Raw genomic sequence first — 22,387 nt, forward strand, 5'->3', positions numbered from 1 at the left:
ATTGAATAATCGAGTTGGGACCAATTAGCTTTTCCTATGTATGACATAATCAATGTTCGTGCCAAATTTCATGTTTCTATGACATTATGAAGTGAGAAAATTAGATTACGTACGGAAAATTTGGACGCTAATTCTTTTGCACTTAGAAGTGAATAATCGAGTTGGGACCCATTAACTTTTCCTATCTATGACATAATCAATGCTCCTGCCAAATTTCCAGTTTCTATGACATTGGAAAGTTGGAGAATTAGATTACGTACCTAAAATTTGGACGCTAATTCTTTTGCGCTTAGAATTGAATAATCGAGTTGGGACCAATTAGCTTTTCCTATGTATGACATAATCAATGTTCGTGCCAAATTTCATGTTTCTACGACATCGGGAAGTGAGAGAATTAGATTCCGTACATAAAATTTGGACGCTAGTTCTTTTGCGCTAGAATTGAATAATCGAGTTGGGTCCCATTAACTTTTCCTATTTTAGACGTAATCTATGCTTGTGCCAAATTTGATGTTTCTACAACATCGGGAAGTTGGAGAATTAGTGGCGAGTGAGTGAGTGAGTGAGGGTGTGAGGGCTTTCGTCTTTATATATATATATATATATATATATATATATATATATATATATATATATATATATATATATAGATAGATATAGATGTGTCAGTCCAGGATAGCAATTTTCCCCTTTTTGGGAAAGTGGCACACTTCTTAAAACATTTTTGCACAAGCTGGGCTATTGCCATATTTCATGACATTTTTGGGACAAAAAAGATGATAAATATCCGGCACAAAGTTTTTAAGACACAATAAATTGGACACGTTGTAGAAGTCTCTCAGGTCACATTTGAACACAGGGCGCTAATAGCACAATTTAAGGTGCATTCACACAGGCAAGTTTCACTTGTGAGTTCCATCCGATAGCAATATGGACGAAACTTGTGTGTGCTAATAACTAGAGATGAGCGAGCGTACTCGGATAAGCACTACTCGCTCGAGTAATTTGCTTTATCCGAGTATCGCTGTGCTCGTCCCTGAAGATTCGGGTGCCGCTGCGGCTGACAGGTGAGTCGCAGGGGAGAGCGGGTGGGAGAGAGGGAGAGAAAGATCTCCCCTCCGTTCCTCCCCGCTCTCCCCTGCAGCTCCCCGCTCCGTGGCGGCACCCGAATCTTCAGGGACGAGCACAGCCATACTCGGATAAAGCAAATTACTCGAGCGAGTAGTGCTTTTCCGAGTACGCTCGCTCATCTCTACTAATAACACATTGATTTCATTGTGGTTATTCACATGAGCGATCTTTCGCTTGTGGCGATGCTGCGAGATTGTAAAATCACTGCATGTTCTATTTTTGGGCAGTTCATCTTAAAGAATCGCACAATACTTTCAATGGGATTTTTTAAAAGATCGCATTGCCCCCGGATTCTATGCGATTTGCTTGTAAGTGCGATTTTTTTACTATTGAAATCACTGGGATCTTTTTGCGTGTGTGAAAAACGCAAATAAATGATGCGAGGTGCTGCTTTTTTAAGCAAGAACAGTTCGTATGCACACACAAAAACACGGTCGTATGAAGCCACCGATATTCGTCACTTTTGATTGATGGCCGGCAGGTTTATTAATGTGAACGATTGTACCTACATTTATATTTCATCTGTTTATATCCGCTGTGCTCATGTCCATCCATAAAGGGTGCATCTCTCTTATGGGGAATGTAAGCACATACTTACATCCCTGTAGACATTGAATCAGCGGCGCTGGCTGCAATGCCCTCCAGCTGTGGCAATGGCAGTCTAACCTGACCGATAGAGAAGGAGCGGTGGGGACCACCCACTTGACACATTGAGTGCTGGGAGCCGGAACGAAGAAGAGCCCATCTGGGCTGAGGAAAGTGAGTATGGAAAGAAAAAAATGCTGGGATAGAGTCTGCAGAGCGTTGCAGCCAGCTCCGCTGATTTCATGTCATGACAGATCCTCTTTAAATCCTCCAAAATGAGGACATTTAAGCTCCATTCCAGTTAATGTCCCCAACAACAAGCTCTTTTTAGAGAACTCTGCCCAAATCAGGATTGTCGGCATGTATGTAAGCAGTGACACTGAGAATGCGTTCATGCAGATTTGATGTGGAAATAAAATCCACATCCCATTTTTGGGGGGAATCTGCACAGCAGTTCTCACAGTGAGGATTTTTCCGCTCACGGGGTCGGAGTGCTTTCGCTAAACCCAAATTTTTAGCTTCTGATGGGGAAAGTCCTATTTTGTCAGATGACAATCCGTCTAACTGCTATGAAGTCCTTTCAGGTAATTATTCTCTCTTCCAGTTAACCATTTAGAGCATGCACAGATCCGTTACGGTCCTCACAGCCATGCACTTTACCGACTCCGCATCCAAGTATCCACCCTCACTGATCAGTAGTGGAAGCCTTCCCTAATCGCCAGATAATGACTCTAGGACAGCTGGGATTTAGTTCTTGCTCAGTCATAATTGCGTGTTAATGTTATGTCCCCCGCTCTAGCATTGTGGCGTTGGCTGAATTCTATGCGGTTTCTGTTGCAGGTTCCTTATGGATCTGAACAGTGCCAGCAGCGTTGTGCTTCAGGTCTTGACGCAGGCGAGCAGCCAAGACTCAACGGTACTAAAGCCAGCGGAGGAGCAGCTCAAGCGGTGGGAGACCCAGCCCGGTTTCTACACCGTCCTTTTGGTAAGTCTTGCTAAGATGCTTTACGTGAATTATTTCATTTGGAGTGACAAAGCTGCAGCACCAACATATTCCATAGCACTGTACAGAGATTGTCATGGCTTGTGTCTGTCCCTGTCTCCATTGGGGCTCACAATCTAAATTAGTAATTAACCTATCAATATGTTTTTTGGGGTGTGAGAGAAAGCCCATGCAAACATAGGGAGAGCATACAAACACAATGCATGTGTTATCCTTGGTCAGGTTTGAATCCAGGGCCCCAGGGCTGACCATTGACCATGCTGCTTTGTCACTTTTAAAGGGTTGCCTCATGAAGTTAACGTTTTACCATATAGCCTTTTGGAGCATGTAGACACCATAGATGGCGGTACCCCACTCAGGACCTCCTCTAGAAGCTAAAATAGAAAGCGGCTAACAAAGAGCGGTTCTCAATCTGTTACAATAGAATGCTATATTCTAATACCACTTTTCCCTGGCAGTGGACATTGCATGGGAAATGTTTGGCTAAACACAGGTTCTCCCAATGATAACAGCTAATCAAGAGGGTCCTGTGTCGATAAGCGGACATCGGGCTGTTTACAAAAATGGGTTCTCTTTATGAGACATCCACTTTAACCCCTTAACGACCAAGGACGTAAGGGTACATCCTGGAGTGTTGGGGTATGTATGTAGAGAGGTCGCAGGGCGACCTCTCTTCATACAGCGTGGGCATCAGCTGTTTATTACAGCTGACACCTGCAGGCAATAGCTGCAATCAGCCGTGCGGCGATCGCGGGTATTTACCCTTTAAATGCCGCTGTCAATTCTGACAGCGGCATTTAGATCCCCAGAACGATGTTCGGGGGAGCCGTGCAGGTGTCATGGCAGCCGGGGGCCTTCTGAAAGGCCCCAGTGCTGCCTTAGCAGACTGCCTATCAAGCCATCCCCGTGGGGTGGCTTGATAGACTGCCTGTCAAATCGCAGTATGACGTAATGCTGTAGCATTACGTCATACTGCAGAAGCGATCAAAGGATCACATGTAGTCCCCCAGGAGGCATAAAAGAAAAGTGAAAATAAGAGCAATAAAGTTTTATTTATTGTTAAAAAAAAAGTTGTAAAAGTTTAAATCACCCCCCTTTTCCCATATCTGTAATTAAAAAATCCAAATCATAAAATAAAAATACATAATTGGTATCGCTGCGTCTGTAAAAGTCCGATCTATCAAAGTAGTACATTATTTACCCCGCACGGTGTACGTCATTCGGAAAAAAAATAAAGAACGCCAGAAATGCACTTTTTCAGTTGTCCTGTCTCCCAGAAAAAAACGCAATAAAAAGTCATATGTATTCCGAATTGGTACTAACCTAAACTACAGGATATCCCGCAAAAAACGAGCCCTCACACAACTATGTCGACAGAAAAATAAAAAAGTTATTGTGCGCAGGAGATGGCGGCAGAAAATACTCCACTTAGAATTTTTTTTTAAAGTTTTTCAGTACATTATATGGTACAGTAAATAGCACCATTTAAAAATACAAATTGTCCTGCAAAAAACAAGCTCTCATACAGCAACGTCGAGGGATAAATAAAGGAGTTACGATTTTTTTGAAGGGGGGAGGAAAAAGCGAAAATGGGGGAAAAAAGGGGGGGCCACGTCATTTAGGGGTTAAAGAGCATTTTCCTATACCCCCTTTCCAATATTTACTATGCATGTATGGTAGATGTTGGAAATCAACAGAGGTAGCTCAGGAGCCAAGCCTGCTCTATACCTGATGGGTGTCGGCTTTCTTTGACACCTAACATCTAGCTGCAACTGCCAGGATTGCAGATAACTCTGATTGGAGCAGTTAACCCGTGCACTTACCATGGGAGCCTAAGACCTTGTGATAAACTGCAAAGGAAGTTTTAAGCCCCACGGGTGACATCACCTAGCTCTCTGTCACCTCTGCTAATAGCATCATAAATTAGTTTATGGTGTTGTAAGGAGGTGACAGGTTCCCTTTACAACATAATGCTTGTAATATTATGGTATACTGTAATACTGAAGTACTGCAGTATATTGTACAGCTGATAAAACAATTATCTGCTTGAATGGGGACTTAAAAAAAATAAATAAAAAGAAGATTGATAAAGTTTTAATTATTAGTAAATTTAAAAAAACATCAAAAGTCATTACAATAAAAAATTACTATTGCCGCGTCCGTAAAAGTCCAATTTGTTAAAAATTATTTATCCTGCACACCAAATGCCATTAGAAAAAAACACAATCTCAGAATTTGTGGGGTTTTTTTGGTCACCAAAAAAAAAAAAAAAATTAACAAAAGGTGAACAAAAAGTCGTATGTACTCCAACATTGTATCAATAATAAACGCTGAAAACAAGCCCTCACACAGCGCCACTGACGAGAAATATAAAAGTTATGGGGTTAAAAAGAAGGTGACAGAAAACATTATTTTTTAAGGTATTTTACTAAGTAGTATAACATAAAAAAAACCCATAAATTTAGTATCCCCATAACCGTACTGGCCCACAAGAAGAGAAATTCGGCCCGATATTGTGCCTGCCAACGTGCGTTTTACACCTGAATGCGAGGCATTTTTCATTCAAAAACCTCTCTCATCGCCCGTGTCAGACGATCGCAAGGATTTCCCATTGATTTCAAAGGGAAACATCACCGCAATCGCAAGCATATCCTACGGCATGGTAGTGCATGCGATGTCTTTAAAGGTCCCATTGAGAACAATGCGCTAGACGTTCCGAGAGAATGCCAAAAAATAGGACATGCAGCGACTTTTCAGCTGTGATGGAAAACATCACTCATATGTATGACGTTAAAATAAATGGAGCTTATATTCGCGCGAGTTTTGTGAATGTAGCCTTATCATATCCTGAACACCGTAACCATCCTCTCCCCCCAAAAAACAAGGTGAAATTACTTTTTTTTTTATACAGTATATTAAATGGTATTGTTGAAAAATAGGACTTGTCTTGCAAAAACAAAGCCCTCATTTTGCTGTGTGATTAGGAAAATGCAAAAGTTATAATTTTTTGGGAAAGTGGGGATGGAAAAACATAAACAAAAAAATTCAAAAAGGGTTACGGCTGGCAGTGGTAAAAGAAAAATCACCAAAAAATATAGTTCATTGCGTAGGTTTCTTCTGCCAAGTTCTAAGCAAGCTTTATGGCAGTCCCCATAGAGGATATCATCAGCTTTTCTAGATTCTGACCAGTACATTTACCTCGTTATACTGGAAGATGTCAGACAGGATTTTATCGCTACATGATTACGCAGATTTACCGTACAAGACACTGCGAAAGCTGGGTATGAATTCCTGAAGGAGCTCTGATGGCACTTATATTGTTAATCAGAGATAACGAAGAAATGGCATATTTGCTTGGATATATAAAGCCAGCCATTGCGCTGTGCTGAATCCGTCTTCAGACCCCATTGACTCATTATAATGGTCTCCATCTGGATTCTGTTGAGGCTTCATTGATTTTGGTGGCAACAATAGCTATGTATGCTGCACAGTTCTTGCCGTCAAAAGTGACAGAACCCACAATGGATTCCTGACGGAGGCTTGTATTGTATGAGCAGAACCTTGCTATTCTCTCTGCGGACAGCTTTTTAATGATAATACATCACTCTACAATAAATCTGGAAAATCCATTGAATAGACAGAGCATTGTGACACCAAATGAGAGTTTCTTATGAAAGTCACCCTCTTCTGTTACCTCCGTGAAACTCTTTTCTGTTTTATTTATGACTTCGAAAGCTGTTGACAAGCAGTGGGGCTATATTTACAGTTGCAATCAAAATTATTCACCCCCATTGCAAACTAGGTTTATTTGTCAAAGTTATAAACTTTCAGCTGTCTGCAAAAAAGCAATCAAACAACAAACAATATAACAAGCCGTTTCTCCGAATTCATCACAAAGTGCCACTTTTAACAATTGCTATAGTCTCGGAATTATTCAACTCCTTCATCCAAAGCAACTTGAGTACTTAGTAGAACATTTGTTGTTATGACCTATGTGATACATAGCCAGACCGCCTGCCTCCTCAGGAATCGGGTGGTAGCCAGTGATGGATTCCTGCAGCTTGTTGCTCGGCTGCCGGGGGCACCGGTGCCTTGCCGTCGTGGGCGGCGTGGTGCTGGTGGCGCGCGCGCACATGTGTGTGCAGCTGCCGTGCACAAGCTCCCTTTTATTATGTTCTGTTGGGAGCTGGCAGTCTCCCTCTCTCCGCCCCTGGGAGGAGGCTTTTGTTTAAAGGTCGGGCAGAGACTGGCAATCACTGCCAGTTATTGGTTTCCCTCAGTGTGCTAGCTAGTCTGCCTTGGTTGGTCTCCTGCTTCTGTTATCTTGTCTGAGCAAATTTTTTGTTTTTCAGCAGGCATGTAGATTGTATTTTCGGATGCGGCCCCGCTCCTCCGGCTCAAAATCCCAGAAAGTTGGATTGATTATATCCTTACTTCGGGGTTCCCCCCAGACATGGGCCTACTGCTTCAGCGTTTGGCTTGCCTGCAGTCAGTTGATTTGTTTTTTCGGGAACTTGGAGGTATTTTTGATGAGCCGGACCGTGCGGGGTTGGCGGTATCCCATCTCATGTCTCTACATCAGGGGCAGCAGTGGGTAGAAGACTATTGCTCTAAATTTAAACTGTATGCAGGTGAAACCTCTTGGAACGATAGCGCCCTTAAAGATGTGTTTTTGTTGGGTCTTTCTGACGCTGTCAAGGATCTACTCATTTCTCATCTCGCTCCCGTGACACTCAATGATGCGATGGAATTGGCGGTCAAAGCTGACAGGGGGCTGAGATTTAGAAAAGAGGAACATCAGGCCCATAAGCCTAGGGAATCCGGCAGACCTGCTCCCACTTCTCCTATGCCAACTTCTGGTGCCGAGCCTATGGAAGTGGATCACCTAAGTCCCGAGGAACGGTGACTGTTCCGGATGACTCATCATCTCAGCCTCTATTGTGGGAAAGCCAGACATCGTGTAGCGACCTGTCCTCAGAAGCATCTACAACATCAGTCTGAACCGGCGGAAAACTTCAGATCCTAGGCGATCTTTGGGAGGATCACCTAGGATCACAGGTACTCCCTAAGTTGTTGGTGACTTGTCAGATTAGCTTCTGGAATTTCACTCGGTCCAGTCAAGCTTTTATTGATTCAGGGGCTGCCGCCAATTTGATTAGTTTAAGTTTTGTCAGGCCTCTGATGACTGAATTCTCGTTAAAGATTCCCATTCGCTTCACTAGTATTGATTCTACCCCTCTGTCTGCAGGAGTTGTACAATGGAGGACTCCCATGTTACAGTTCACTGTGGGTGTTCTCCATTCTGAGAATCTGTCGTTCTTGGTAATGGAAAGGATGTCTGTTGATGTGGTGCTTGGTATGCCCTGGTTGGCACTGCACAATCCCCGATTTGATTGGTCCACTCGGGAATTGACACATCTTGTATCCAAGCTAGAGGCGGCTCAAGAGAGTACTAGTGCCTGCATGCTTGCCCTTATCACATCTTGCATCCCAGCTAGAGGTGGTACAGCAGGGTACTAGAGCCTCCATGCCCACCCCTATCACATCTTGTATACAAACTAGAGCTGGTACAACAGGGTACTAGAGCCTCCATGCCTGCCCATATCACATCTTTTATCCAACTAGAGGCGGTGCAACAGGGTACTAGAGCCACCATGCCCACCTGTATCACATCTTGTATCCAAGCTAGAGGTTGTACAACCAGGTTCTAGAGCCTCCATGCCTGCCAGTATCACATCTTGTATCCAAGCTAGAGGCAGTACAACAGAATACTAGAGACTCCATGGCTTGTTAATCCTTCCATGTCAGAGCAGTGCTGCTGTAACATGGAAGGATTTATACCTAATAATGTAACCCTAACACAGAAACAACCCCTAAACCTAAGCCTCCACCCCAGCATTAAAGGGGTTGTCCCGCGGCAGCAAGTGGGTCTATACACTTCTGTATGGCCATATTAATGCACTTTGTAATGTACATTGTGCATTAATTATGAGCCATACAGAAGTTATAAGAAGTTTTTCACTTACCTGCTCCGTTGCTAGCGTCCTCGTTTCCATGGAGCCGACTAATTTTCGGCGTCTAATGGCCAAATTAGCCGCGCTTGCGCAGTCCGGGTCTTTTTCTTTTCTCAATGGGGCTCCGTGTAGCTCCGCCCCGTCACGTGCCGATTCCAGCCAATCAGGAGGCTGGAATCGGCAATGGACCGCACAGAAGCCCTGCGGTCCACCGAGGGAGAAGAATCCGGCGGCCATCTTCAACCGGTAAGTAAGAAGTCACCGGAGCGCGGGGATTCAGGTAAGGGGTTTTTTTCAGGGGTTTGAAAAAAAAAAACCCGTTTCGGCGCGGGACAACCCCTTTAAGTAAATCCCCACGCTGCTAGGACCTTTGAGGACCTTACTGCACACAGCCAATCAGCAGCGTGTGGGAATGCACTGGGCGGATACAGCCCATCACTAGCTCTCCACCCATTCTGCTTGGCAGGGCTGCTGTAACATGGAAGGATTTATACCTAATAATGTAACAAGATACAAGAACACCAGAGCCTCAATGCCCACCCGTATCACATCTTGTATTCAAGTTAGAGGGGGTACAACAGGGTACTAGAGCCTCCATGCCTGACCGTATCACATCTTATAGCCAAGTTAGAGGCAACCCAACAGGGTGCTAGAACCTTCATGCCTGCCCACATCACATCTTGCATCCAAGCTAGAAGTGGTACAACAGGTAAAAGAGTCTCCATGCCTGCCCGTATCACATCTTGTATCCAAGCTAGAGGTGGTACAACAGGGTACAAGAGCCTCCATGCCCACCCGTATTACATCTTGTATCCAAGCTAGATGCGGTACAACAGGGTACAAGAGCCTCCATGCATGACCATATCACATATTGTATCCAAGCTAGAGGCGGTACAACAGGGTACTAGAGTCTCCATGCCTGACCGTATCACTTCTTGTACCCGAGCTAGAGGTGGTACAACAGGGTACTAGAGCCTCCATGCCCACCCGTATTACATCTTGTATCCAAGCTAGAGGCGGTACAACAGAGTACTAGAGCCTCCATGCATGACCGTATCACATCTTGTACCCAAGCTAGAGGCGGTACAGCAGGGTACTAGAGCCTCCATGCCTGCCCGTATCACATCTTGTACCCAAGCTAGAGGCGGTACAGCAGAGTACTAGAGCGACCATGACCGCCTGTATCACATCTTGTACCCAAGCTAGAGGTGGTACAACAGGGTACTAGAGCCTCCATGCCTGACCGTATCACATTTTGTACCCAAGCTAGAGGCGGTAGAGCAGGGCACTAGAGCCTCCATGCCCACCTGTATCACATCTTGTACCCAAGCTAGAGGTGGTACAACATGGTACTAGAGCCTCCCTTGAAGTGTTCAGTTTTTCACAATAGATTCTGCTTTTGCTCTGATATTATCACTCACTTATATCAACGTTACAATCACACAGAAAAAGTTTCATTCAAATCCAACTTACCAATAAGTGTATGTATGTAAGTTAGCCGGTGCACCTAGAAATGCTGCTGCCTAACTTTTGGGGTTTACTTTCTGTTGCTATTTTTTGACTAAAAGAGAATAAAGTGAGTCCGTGGCAGCCTGGAGTGGTCTAACGTCTTCTGAAGTCTACATAAACATCCACCTCACCAACCTACCACTGGGCAGCAGAATGTTAGAAAGCTCATTGGCAAAGAGAACAACCAGGCTCCATGCCAACACAGCAACGATAACACTTCACATATAGAATACAGAAGGCCCTGTATACTGCGGATGGAGTATTGTGTTATATAGTGGCCACTAGTTGGGAGCCCCTTCCAGAATAGGATTTCTACAATGTGTTGTGAAGAGTTGGGGCATAGCAATGCAGGAAAGCGCAGGTCCTTTCCTGTTACACTAAAAGGGTTAATGAAAACTTCTGTTTATAGATTTTTGTATCCCCTATGCATTTGGTTATGTCCGCCTGATCCGCTGAGATTCCCGCCTTTCACTTGACTTTCAGCGAGCCACATTTGGTTCATTTATCTTATTTTGGATTGACAGGCCTTTCTTCTGCTGTCAGCTGCATTGTCACACTTTATCTATGTCAGAGTGGCATTTTTTAATGTTTTCTTGCTGTTTTTATGCATTCTGTACTCCTGACTCCCCCGATTGTTCTTTTCTTTTATGCGTCCTGTATATTTTATACTCTATTCAAATTCTGCTTTGCATTCACTCTGCAAACACTTGACATCAAGAGCTGTTCGCTGTTATTCAAATATCTTCTCAAACTTTGTTTAAAGGGGTCGTACTAGGACACAAGTTATCCCCTATCCACATGGTAGCTTACTGATCGGTGGGGGATCCTGTGTCCCAGTACTTCTCAATGCCGACTTACTTAGTGAGAAGGATACTGAATGGAGCGAGGGTCGCACTTGCGCTCCATTCACTTTCAATGGGACTGCCGCAAGTGCTAAGGTATTTCTGTCAGCCCCATTGAAATAAATGGAGCGCTTGGTCTTCCATTCACTATGACGCTACTATGAGTGAAGAAGCGACCATGCCGTGACAGACAAAGGGAGGACACAAGACCCCCAGTCTGAAGATCGGCGGGGATCTTAGCAATGAGACCTCTATTGATCAGCAAGTAATTCCCCATTCTGTGGATAAGGGATAACTTGTGTCCTTGTACAACCCCTTTAAGAGATTTTCAGTGGATGGTGTATCATTAGGCAATCAGTGTATGATTGGTGGATGTCTGACGCCTGGGACCTGCACCAGTCAGTAGAGGGAAGGGGCAATAGTTCTTGTTTAAGCACTGTAGTCCATTCACTGCAGTACCTACTGTCCCTGGTATTGCAGCTCAGCTCTGCTCAGTTGAATAGGTTGAACCCCACAAATTATACATTGATGGCGTATCCTTAGGGTAAGGTCAGATGGCAAAATTCATGTCGGAGGTTTCTATGCAGATTTCATATTTCTAATGTGTATTAGCGCTTCAATATACAGCGGAGACGTATGCAGTACCCTTTTCAATGGGCAAATCCACACATGGGTTCTTCGACGTGGATTTGGTGAAGAATCCGCATCAAGATGTGATGTGTCCCTTTTTTTCCTTGTGCTTAGTTCAAATCAGTGTCATAGATTATGGTGCGGATTTACATTACAAGTCATGGAACAGACATTTAGAAGATAGAAAGTTGTTGTGTCTTTGCTTATTTTTAACATTTTCTCTAACTACTTCATGAGTTAAGTACCATTTTTGAAAAGTTTTGAAGGAGCTCCTATACATACATGGAGATGATTGTTTCGTGGTTTCCCGTCAATCTTTCAACTAGCGCATCCTACGCCATCTGTGGTGAGCGGGTGATCTGATGCTGCGCTACTCCCATCTTCTTCTTTGTTACCTAGTTTTTATATAGCCCGTGGTGGAATGGAGAGGTGGCCGAGCGTGTGCGTGGTTCTCTACACTCTGTTTTATGCAAGAACGCTCAGGAATTATCGCTGTGGACTTCGCGGTCAGACACCCGCCGCGAATTCCGCTGCAATGTCCGTCTATAGACATGCTGTGGTAAACGATTCTTCCACTTGTGGGGGAGAATCGCAGCATGTGCTATTCTATGCGGAAAATCGCACCGATGGCTTCTATTGCAGTCAATGGAAGCTATCCGGCCTGTGATACTTCCACTGTGAGCACAGCGGAAGTACCACAAGAATCCTCGCCAGCGCCGGCACGTCATGCATTGCACTGCGCATGCGTGCCGGCTCGCTGTGCGAGAGACTCGCAGCGAGTTCTGAGAGGTGAGTATAGGGTCTCTGGGGGGTGCCGGGTCTGATTCCGCTGCAAGATTTCGCAGGCGAAATCCGACTTGGCCATGGGCATGAGGCCTAAGAAGTGAATATGGAGAGCTGTGCATGCACACAAAATCTTTTTGCACGGTCTGTTTTTAATTTCAACTGATTTTACTGAGAAAAAAATAAGCGAGTTATTACATGCTGATCAGCAGGGGGGGTGGCAATAATGTAGTTTCACAATAAAAACAAAACATTTAAACAATTAACTTCTGCACGGACTGTTTTTAAGGGAGCTGTGCCAAGACTGAAAATGATTTCCTATCCATAGAATAGCCGGAATCTGGACGGCTAGTTCTATCAGCCGCGTACGTTCGGGCATGGATAGCCTACAGGCATGATACCGGTTGAGACAGAGTGCCCGCTGCCCCTGTGGGGTGCAGGACAACCCACTTTTCTCCCATATGTGGATGGGCAGATGCGGGCCATAAGGAGAAGTCTCTAATTGAGCTACTGGAGCATGTGCTACGGATTGCATAAGGAAGTTAATGGAATTAAGTGGATGGATCCAGGAACACGCTGTAATGCTCCTGCGTGCTGCCTGCATAATTGCTTTCAGCGGACCGTGAGACATACTATGCTTGTACTGTTGGCAATCCTTGGGGGTCGTCCCTCTCTACTACTGAGGTTACCTCAAAAGGGACCAGCGAGATTCCCGTACGGGTGTGCCCTTGCTGTGTGGCCAACTTCTGGTGCCTGGTGGTTCATGCGGTTGCACGATAGGTTGGGAAGGACTCAATCATAGTTAACTAACCCGTCAGTCCCTATCCAGGATTAGACTTCGTCGGAAGCCCAAGATCCCATGCAAGAGGTGCATGCTGTGGGCATTGACACAGGATTATGGGATTGAAGGATCCTTAGTACGAATCCTTTTCACTCTACAGCTAACAAAGTAGTCGATGGCTGGGGACGTACGGATACGCAGCATTAGGCCCAGGCTGGACTTCAGCTATGCGGCCCGGGTCCAGAGTAAGACATTGGGTCTTGGGTCCCCCACGTTCTGGTGGTAGTCAGTTGCAAGGATGACCCCTTCAAGATAGTTAAGGGTAACCAGGAACCTTTCATCGCAAGTTCTGTTCAACGCTGATCTACACGGGACTTCGACCAGAAGCGGTTATGGATCACAAAGAGTTTTTTTTTCATTGGCGTCCAAAATCGTCCCGCTTCTTCCCTCGCAGTGGGACTAGTAAGGTGATATTGGCAACCTGGAGTTATATGGAAGCTGACGTACAACTATGTCGAATATTGGAGAGAATGCAACTCCCTGAAGTTTCGACGCTCCACAGCGTGTTTTCTTGGACTCTGACTTTGTACCGAAGGTTTTCATCGGGAGGCGGTTGTTATCTACCTGTCGTATATTCTCCCTCTGCCGCGGGTGCCAGGATCCACTTCAATGAAGTATCGAGTGGGCACCTTTCTCGGTAGTGCCTCGTTCTGAGGAACGCTCTGATGGCAAGTGGGTGTGGTCTGACTACGCAAGAGTACCTCTCTCAGGTAGCATTCTTAGAGTTGCGAGGGCACGCTGCTGATAATCTAGGCAAATCCGAGGGGACTCCCTGCACTGGCTCTGCTCCTGGCAGTACAGGGTTACAGTGCCAGGCAGTTATATCCTCAGGCTGTGTTACTGCTCTTAGTACTCGGACAGTGGGTGCCCCGTCGGAAGCTTCTTATCAGGAGTTTTTTCTCCCCGGAGGCTGGATGGGCCGGTTACTTGGGCCCCTTTATGCTCCTCACCGAGCATACTGGATGCCTAGGCATCTGTTAACGTTAGTTGCAGTTAAGGAGCGTATGCTTCCTTACTCAGGCAACTTCATATATTTTCCCGTGCCTTGGGTACTGCTCTAGAACGTCTCAAGATCTTTTCTGTGTCCCCCAATGATACAGACAAGTAAACTAGATTTCCCAAGTCGTCTCCACTACAGCACCATCTGAGATCGCCTCCTCCTGATTGGACAGGAACACACCGAGAGGTTAAAAAGCTCCCCCCTTCCCCACCTTCCTCAGTGTCTTCCTGTCCTGCCAGGAGGCAGGATCACCGAGAGGGGCTGGTGGAGACGCCAGCCTGAAGAATCTTACCAGCAGGATCGGAGGGCAGTGGGTCAGCCTGTCCTCCCTTCCTGATGAGCAGCTCCCGGGACGCCACATGGGGTTGTTCCCCCGGGCCAGGTTCCTCCCGCAGCGGCCCATGGGGGGTGCAAAGCGGGGCTCCAGCTCCCCTGCTCCGCCGGCTTAGGACCAGGCGCGGCGCTTCCTGATTCCCTTTGACACGCGTCGGAGGGGGGCGGGGCACCGCGTCAGGTGACCGACATGACGATGTCATCACAGCGGGCGTCATTGGTGCGAGGGGGCGGGGCTTGACGCGGAAGGCGCCAATTTTGAAAAAAAAAGGAAAGGAACCCGAGAGAACATCTACTACAGGTAAGCCATTGCTTTTAAGCTGGCTTCATTGCTCCAGGGTGTCTGCAGCACTGGTTTTCAGATGAGTGCTCCAGCACCAGATATCGCTGAATCTTCAGCTACGGCGGGGACCGTAAGCAGCCAGTGGGGAAAAAAGGTTTATGCAAAATCCAATGTATAGATGTTTGGAATGTCGCATCCTTATTTGCAAAACTCTGTTTGTCTCCCAGAGCGAAACAAAAAAAATGGGCAGAGTGCGGATCGAGACTGACGGCTATGCATGAGAAGCCTCTATGCAAAGCATGCGTAGCCAGGCTGGTTAAAGAGGAATCAGGAGGGTTCCTAGAGGATGTGAGGAAGCTGGTCAGGGAGGAGGTGTGGTCAGCTCTGACATTACAAAAAACGCCACCAACGGGGGCATCCAGGGCTAAGCGCCGGAAAAGAGTTAGATTCTGAAAGGAGCTCGATTGGGACAGAGCCGGAAGATCCAGCGCCTGAAGAGTCCTCAGAGGAGGAGGATTATAAAAAATACCTATTCCATCAGGAGGACTTAGCAGAGCTCATTAAGTCTGTTAGGGCCACGCTCAAGATGGAGGAACCCAGAGAGCCTCGCACTATACAGGACAAAGTCTTTGGGGGATTAGGGAAGAGACGCAAACATACCTTCCCAGTCCATAGCAACCTCTCCAAGATGATTCAGAAAGAATGGAAGAAGCCCGACGCAGGATCTTTCTCCTCTAGAGGGGTTAAGAGGCGATACCTGTTCGAAGAAGAGGTGTGCGCAAGCTGGGAGGAAATACCCAGAGTGGACATCCCAGAGGCCAAAGTGGCTAAAAGAACAACTCTGCCCTTTGAGGACGCCACGCAGCTAAGAAACCCGATGGATCGGAAGGCGGAGGGCCTCCTAAGAAGTTCCTGGGAAGCAGAAGCTAGTACACTCAGACCTAGGAGTGTGGCTGGAGCAGCTGGAGCTCCATATAACTAATAAAACGCTGAGGGAGCAGATCATAATCTCCCTTCCTATCCTAAAGATGGCCACAAATTTTCTGGTGGACGCATCGGCAGAGACAGTAAAACTGTCGGCAAAAGCGACGGCTTTGTCCAATTCCGCCAGAAGAGTTCTATGGCTAAAGTCCTGGTCAGGCGATTTAGCCTCAAAAAACAAATTGTGCTCGCTTCCATTCCACGGCCAGTTTCTCTTCGGCCCAGATCTCGACAGAATTCTCGAAAGCATCCGACAGGAAGAAGGGATTCCCAGAGGAGAAACAGCAGAAGGGGAAGACCTTTCGGCCCCCAGCGCAGCAGCCAGAGTCGTATAGGGGCAAGGGCAAGACAGGCCGTTGGAGTTACCCCAAGGGGGGTAGAGGGAGGAATTTCCTCTTCAACCCCTACCAGGGGGATCCAACCAAACAGAAACCCTGACGCATCCCAGTAGGGGCGAGGCTGGGGACCTTTGTGGATCGATGGGCCACAATTTGCGAGAGCTCATGGATCCCAGAGATCCTACAGCAGGGATGCCAGATAGAACTGGTGTCCCTCCCCAGGAGATTTGCTACAACAGGGGGGTCAGCGCAACAACTGTGCCTACTCCAACAAAGTGTTCGAGATCTACTACATTTAAATGCAGTATCCTTTGTGCCTCAAAGCCAAGAGACCCGGGGTCACTACTCCAGACTCTTCCTGATAAAGAAACCATGTGGGAAGTCGCGCATGATAATAAACTTAAAGCCCCTGAACGCCTTTATCAGATATCGGAAGTTCAAGATGGAGTCGATCTCTACAACAGTAAGGCTAATACCCAAGGGAAGCCTATATGTCGTCTATAGATCTAAAAGACGCATACTTTCATGTGCCGATCCACAGGGATTCTCAGATGTACTTGAGGTTCGCAGTAGATATGGGCGGAGGAACGAGGCATCTTCAATTCAAATGCCTTCCCTTCGGGATTTCTTCAGCACCTCGAATTTCCCCATGACATCATGACAGCATACGCTGGAGGAGTAAAAAAAAAGCCCGTATGCTGTCATGATGTCTTCCAGAAAGGGAATTATCGGTAAGAAAAAATTCCCGTTTTCCCCATGACATCATGACAGCATACGGGCTTTTTTTACTCCTCCAGCGTATGCTGTCATGATGTCTTCCAGAAAGGGAATTATCGGTAAGAAAAAATTCCCGTTTTTTACAAAAATCATGGCAGGGGTAGCAGCCTACCTAAGGCAAAGATCAATCCTGATAATTCCTTATCTGAACGACATTCTCATTATAGCAGGGTCCAGAGAGCTCCTAGTAGAACACCGGGCGACAGTGCTCGATCTGCTCCAATTCCTAGGATGGATAGTGAACTGGGAGAAGTCCAGCTTAGATCCCAGCAGAGAAAAGATATTCCTGGGCATAATGCTCGACTCGGAGGCTCAATGCTCCTTCCTTCCCGAGATAAAAATTCTGAGGATCCGCCTTTCTGCGGAGACAGTCATGCACAATCCAGGAAGCCATGTCCCTCCTAGGAAGCCTGACATCATGCATCCCGGGGGTAGCATGGGCCCAAGCGCATACCAGACCCCTGCAGTTCGCAGTCCTTTCAGCCTGGGACAGAAAACAGTCCTCATTAGGAACAAAGATGCGCATCAAAAATTCTGTGAAGATATCTCTGCACTGGTGGACATCCCAGGAAGGGGGTTCTCTGAGAGAGTAATCAGGACACTAATGTCAAGTAGAAAGAAAACAACCAACCTTATCTATCAAAAGGTCTTGAAGAGGTTTATCTCTTGGAGACAGGGGAAACATTCCTTGAGCTCCAGCACAGACAGCCCCTTAATCTTGGAGTTCTTACAGGAGGGCCTGGACATAGGCCTCTCCCCAAGCACCCTAAGAGTTCAAGTTTCAGCCCTTAGTACTTTATTTGACACCAAGCTATCAGAGAACAAGTGGATCAGTAGATTCCTGACAGCGGCAGATAGGCTACGACCTAGACCCACAAATATATGTCCAGACTGGAATCTAAATTGGGTCCTGAGGGCTATGTCAGCAGAACCCTTCGAACCAATCGAAGGTCTCTCAATAAGAATGCTCACAATTAAAACAATTCTTCTGGTAGCCATCACCTCAGCAAGACGGGTTAGCGAACTACAGGCCCTATCTATCCGCCACCGTTTCCTTAAAATTACTGACACAATAAGATGAGAGAGAAAGAACCCTAAACTGCTCAGACGTCAAAAGAGCGGTCTTGACTTATATTGACACTACAAGTTACTGGAGGCGGAACGACAGTTCTCGGGCCCAAACAAAGGGAGCAAAGCAGCTAAAAGCTCCATAGCCAGATGGATTCGTTTGGCCATTACAGAATCTTATAGGGCCCTGAGGAAAGAAGTCCCCTCGGTTCTTAAAGCCCACTCCACAGGGGCAGTGGCGTCTTCATGGGCTGAGCATAGTTCGGCGTCCTTTTGAACAAATATGCAAGGCCGCAGTTTGGAAGAAGCCACACACTTTTGTTAAACATTATAGGATAAAGGTGCAGCTGGATGAGGACATGACCTTTTGGCCGCAAGGTCCTCTCGGCAGCAATCCCACCCTAAATAACCTTTTAGTTGGTGCGTCTCAGATGGTGCTGTCGTGGAGATGACTTGGGGAAAAGGTGATTATACCTATCCGATAATCGGGTTTCCAGGAGTCTCCATGACAGCACCCGTACATCCCCCCCCCCCCCCCCCCCCAAAAAAAAATAAAAAAATTGCGGGATAGAATTCCCTTAAGAAAAATATAGGTTTAAAATACCAGTTAGGTAAAATATTTAAGTTAAGCTCCTACCACAGCAATTCGTTAGAACCTACTGAGGAAGGTTGGGAAGGGGGCAGCTTTTTAACCTCTCGGTGTGTTCCTGTCCAATCAGGAGGAGGCGATCTCAGATGGTGCTGTCGTTGAGACTCCTGGAAACCCGGTTATCGGGTAGGTATAATCACCTTTTTTGTAAGAACTTACAGTAAAATATCTTTCTCGTCTTGTTCATTGGGGGACACAGCACCCACCAGTCTGGTATTAGGACTGTAACGTATACTCCTTAGTTGGAGGGTCCTCGGTGCGGTCGCACACGGTGTTGGAATGAGTTACAGTTCGTGTTTATTATCTAGATGTTGTATCCTACTTGGCTGCTCCTACTGCTTACATACAAACTGAGCTAGCATGATGCTTGCAGGAGGGGTATAGGTAGTGGGAGGTGTTAACACATTTATGCTTAGTGTCGCCTCCTTGTGGCAGAAGCTATACCCCATGGTCTTTGCTTGTGCCCCCCAATGAACAAGACGAGAAAGAGATTTTATGGTAAGTTCTTACAGAATCTAGTTTTAAGAACCTTCTGACATGTCATAGTAACATGTCAGAAGTTTTGACTAGTGGGTATTTGGGTTCTGAGACCACCACAAATGACTAAAACAAAGGGGCAGAAGTGGTTAAGTGAGTTTTGTGCCCGTTTTGGCTCTTTTCGGCTTTGTTTGGAGTGGTATACAGGATTATTAGAAAGTTTATTCGTCCTTACACGGCTCGCTGATCACAGGTGAAGAGGCACATTACTCAGTTGATGACTTATGCTCCTTCGATTTAATGAACATTGGGAGCACCTGGACCTCCACCTGTCAAAGTTTCTGACTATGACATGTCAGTAGTTTCCTGAAAGTTTAGTGCCTCTGCACACTTTGGATAATTTCTATGGGTTTAACCCACACCCCCAGTTTCCCGGTATTGACTACTGATCCATTTCTTCGAAGTACCGTATGTGAGGCATCATGCACTTCTCACTACATAAAGTCATCCATCGCCGACCTTGGAGATAAATATATGTGTTCAGCATTGACCCTCCGCACCGCTGCACTTTGTTACTGACCTCTATAAAATTGTCTGGTGTGTAATTTAATTTTGCTTGTATCACAGCCGAGACAAATTTATTGTGTCTGTATGCGGAAATAAAAATTCAGACAGGGATTTAATATGCGGCTTTAACACAAAAGATGAATATCAATTCTGCTAACAGTCAAGTGTACTTTGGAAGCTGCGCATCTGTTATCCTCCGTGCTCGTCCCAGAACATTTACTTAAAATTCAAATAACGGGGCGGTTATTTTTTATGATAGCGGTTGTCTGGCCTTTCTGTTTTGTTATACTGGAAATCCCGCCATGCAGTCAGCGCAGAGGTAATTTTATGTAATTGCACCTTGCAAAACTATCATTTTGCAGAGTTACAGTTTCACAGAGGTTTTGTGAAATCTTTTTTATTTAATTCATTTAAGAGAACCTGTTATTTAGATCAGTTAAAGAGGTTGTGCCACTAAGAACATTGTTTATAGTTAAATGCAGCCCGTATTATGAACACTTTTTGTATTCACTCTTATTTAAAAAAAATAATTGTATCACAAGATGTTCCAGGACTAAGGTTAGAATAGCGCCACCTGCTGTTTCTATCCACAGGTCTTCCAGGGCTAAGGTTGGAATAGCGCCACCTGCTGTTTCTATCCACAGGTCTTCCAGGGCTTAGGTTGGAATAGTGCCACCAATGTTTCTATTCTGGGTTCACCTCCGTAATTGTTCCAATGTGGTCACACATGCTCAGTCTTGCTGCTCCCTCTGCTCTACTAGGTATGTGGCCCCGTAAGCAAGACTGCATTTATCACAGAAGCTTCTTACAGAGCATTCACTGGTTTAGTACTTCATAACTAAAAAAATGTAGAATAAGAAAAGTAAAAGTTCGGTAATAGTCAAACATTTTACTACCCCATCTGAGTATAAGATAATATCTTTACTGCTGTTGTAAAAATCCTCATTATTGACAGCACATCTCTCTGCGAAATCAGGGGGTATGCGGCCACAATGAGGATAATGCATGGGGACTAACGATATGAACAGGTCTGAATTGGCCTGGTTACAGGCCAATTATATGAGGGCTGATTTCGTTGTTTGGAGCTCACATGGAGCCATGTATAAGTCCCCTTAGGCTTTGTCCAGAATGCACACCTGAATGTGGACAGGATGCATGTTGATTATGCAGATTTACAGTTTTGAGGTTTTTACACTATGTTCACATATGGCGGATTTTCTTTGCAAATTTTGCACCCAACTGCACTTCAAGTGAATGGGGGGGGGGGGGGTTTCAGAGCTTCTTAGTAGTACACTGTAGTGTCTTGGTTGTCAGGGTAGGTTGCCTTTGACACAGCTCTATAGATGTACTGGTTCTCCTTTCAGATGTCCAGCCAGTGTAGGAAGTCTGTTTCTACACAGGACATAGTCTTCTAGTGAATGGAGGTGAAGTGTGCCGGAGATCTCTTCCAGCTGCCCACCTCCATTCACCGTGAACAGGCAGTCGCTCAAAGATGAGTGTTTGCCTGTTTACCTTGAGCAAGAAGTTGCTCATTAGTTACTTTTGTTTCAGTGAACTGAAATGAAGTGACTAGCGAATAATGAACAATTTCTCACTCCGTGTCCCGCCGGGCCGACTATCAGTCAAAATTGCTTGTTTGAGCAATTCTTCGGCCAATAGTTGTCTCGTGTAAAAGTATCCTTACGGGCAAAACTCTTTGGGCCAAAGTTTGTCCACTTCTGATCTAAATACACATGTCCATTTTCTTGAGTCTTTGAATGGGGGTCTGTCAAGGACTTTGATGACAAGAATAATGCTACAGTCTACTCTCTGCTTGTCGTCAGTGATACAGAATTCACTAATGGACTAGCAATGGTGCCAATGTGAACAGTCTGCTGTAAGGGAAATACAGTATTCCATGGTGGCCATTCAGATGGCAGCGACTCTCCACTTTGGCTCCTAAATGAGTAAGGGCGCCCCCCTCTATGCTGCCCTAAGTGTATCTGTATATTTTATTACGTCTCAATCTCTCTTATATCTTTAACTAACCTACAGTCTATAACTGGCTCCATGCTTTTGTCTGCAGAATATCTTCACGAACCATTCTCTGGATGTGAACGTGCGGTGGCTGGCTGTGCTCTACTTTAAGAATGGGATTGATCGCTACTGGAGAAGGGTGGCCCCGAAGTAAGTGACCTTTCTCCATGCTGTGTGATGACCACACTGTCCACATTCATCCGTCACAGTCTGACTTGTCCCACATTGTTCACGTCTAACCGTACGAGGTTATATCTTCTACTTGCTTGGATACAAAACCAATATACATTATTCATTTTGACGTGTTTTAGTATGTGTTAGTGCAAAGACCAAAGCTTGTCCTCGTTTTTCATTGCTTCATACATAATGCAAGCTCTGATTTATTTATCGCTGCCAATTTTTTTAGTAGGAAGACTAAATTCTTGTACATTTTTAAATGACTGATCTGGAGAGATGCCACAGTATGGTGTCTTATAAATGTATAAGAGGATCTCCAGGGCTGGAGTACATACAAACATACTGCGGTGTCACGGCATAGAGTCATAAAAGACAACTGCGCA

General features: G+C 45.6%; 1 protein-coding gene across 1 annotated transcript in view; it reads left to right on the forward strand.

Moving 5' to 3' along the window:
• IPO11 (importin 11) overlaps positions 1 to 22,387 on the forward strand; it is a 450,706-nt gene that overhangs the window by 8,077 nt on the left and 420,242 nt on the right. Inside the window, exons 2-3 of the mRNA XM_066602787.1 lie at positions 2,557 to 2,701; positions 21,877 to 21,977. Coding sequence (XP_066458884.1) covers positions 2,564 to 2,701; positions 21,877 to 21,977 — 239 coding nt within the window. The 5' untranslated portion in view covers positions 2,557 to 2,563. The remainder of the gene's footprint in view (positions 1 to 2,556; positions 2,702 to 21,876; positions 21,978 to 22,387) is intronic.

The sequence above is a fragment of the Eleutherodactylus coqui genome, chromosome 5 (assembly GCF_035609145.1).
Source record: "Eleutherodactylus coqui strain aEleCoq1 chromosome 5, aEleCoq1.hap1, whole genome shotgun sequence".
In the NCBI taxonomy this organism is placed as follows: domain Eukaryota; kingdom Metazoa; phylum Chordata; class Amphibia; order Anura; family Eleutherodactylidae; genus Eleutherodactylus; species Eleutherodactylus coqui.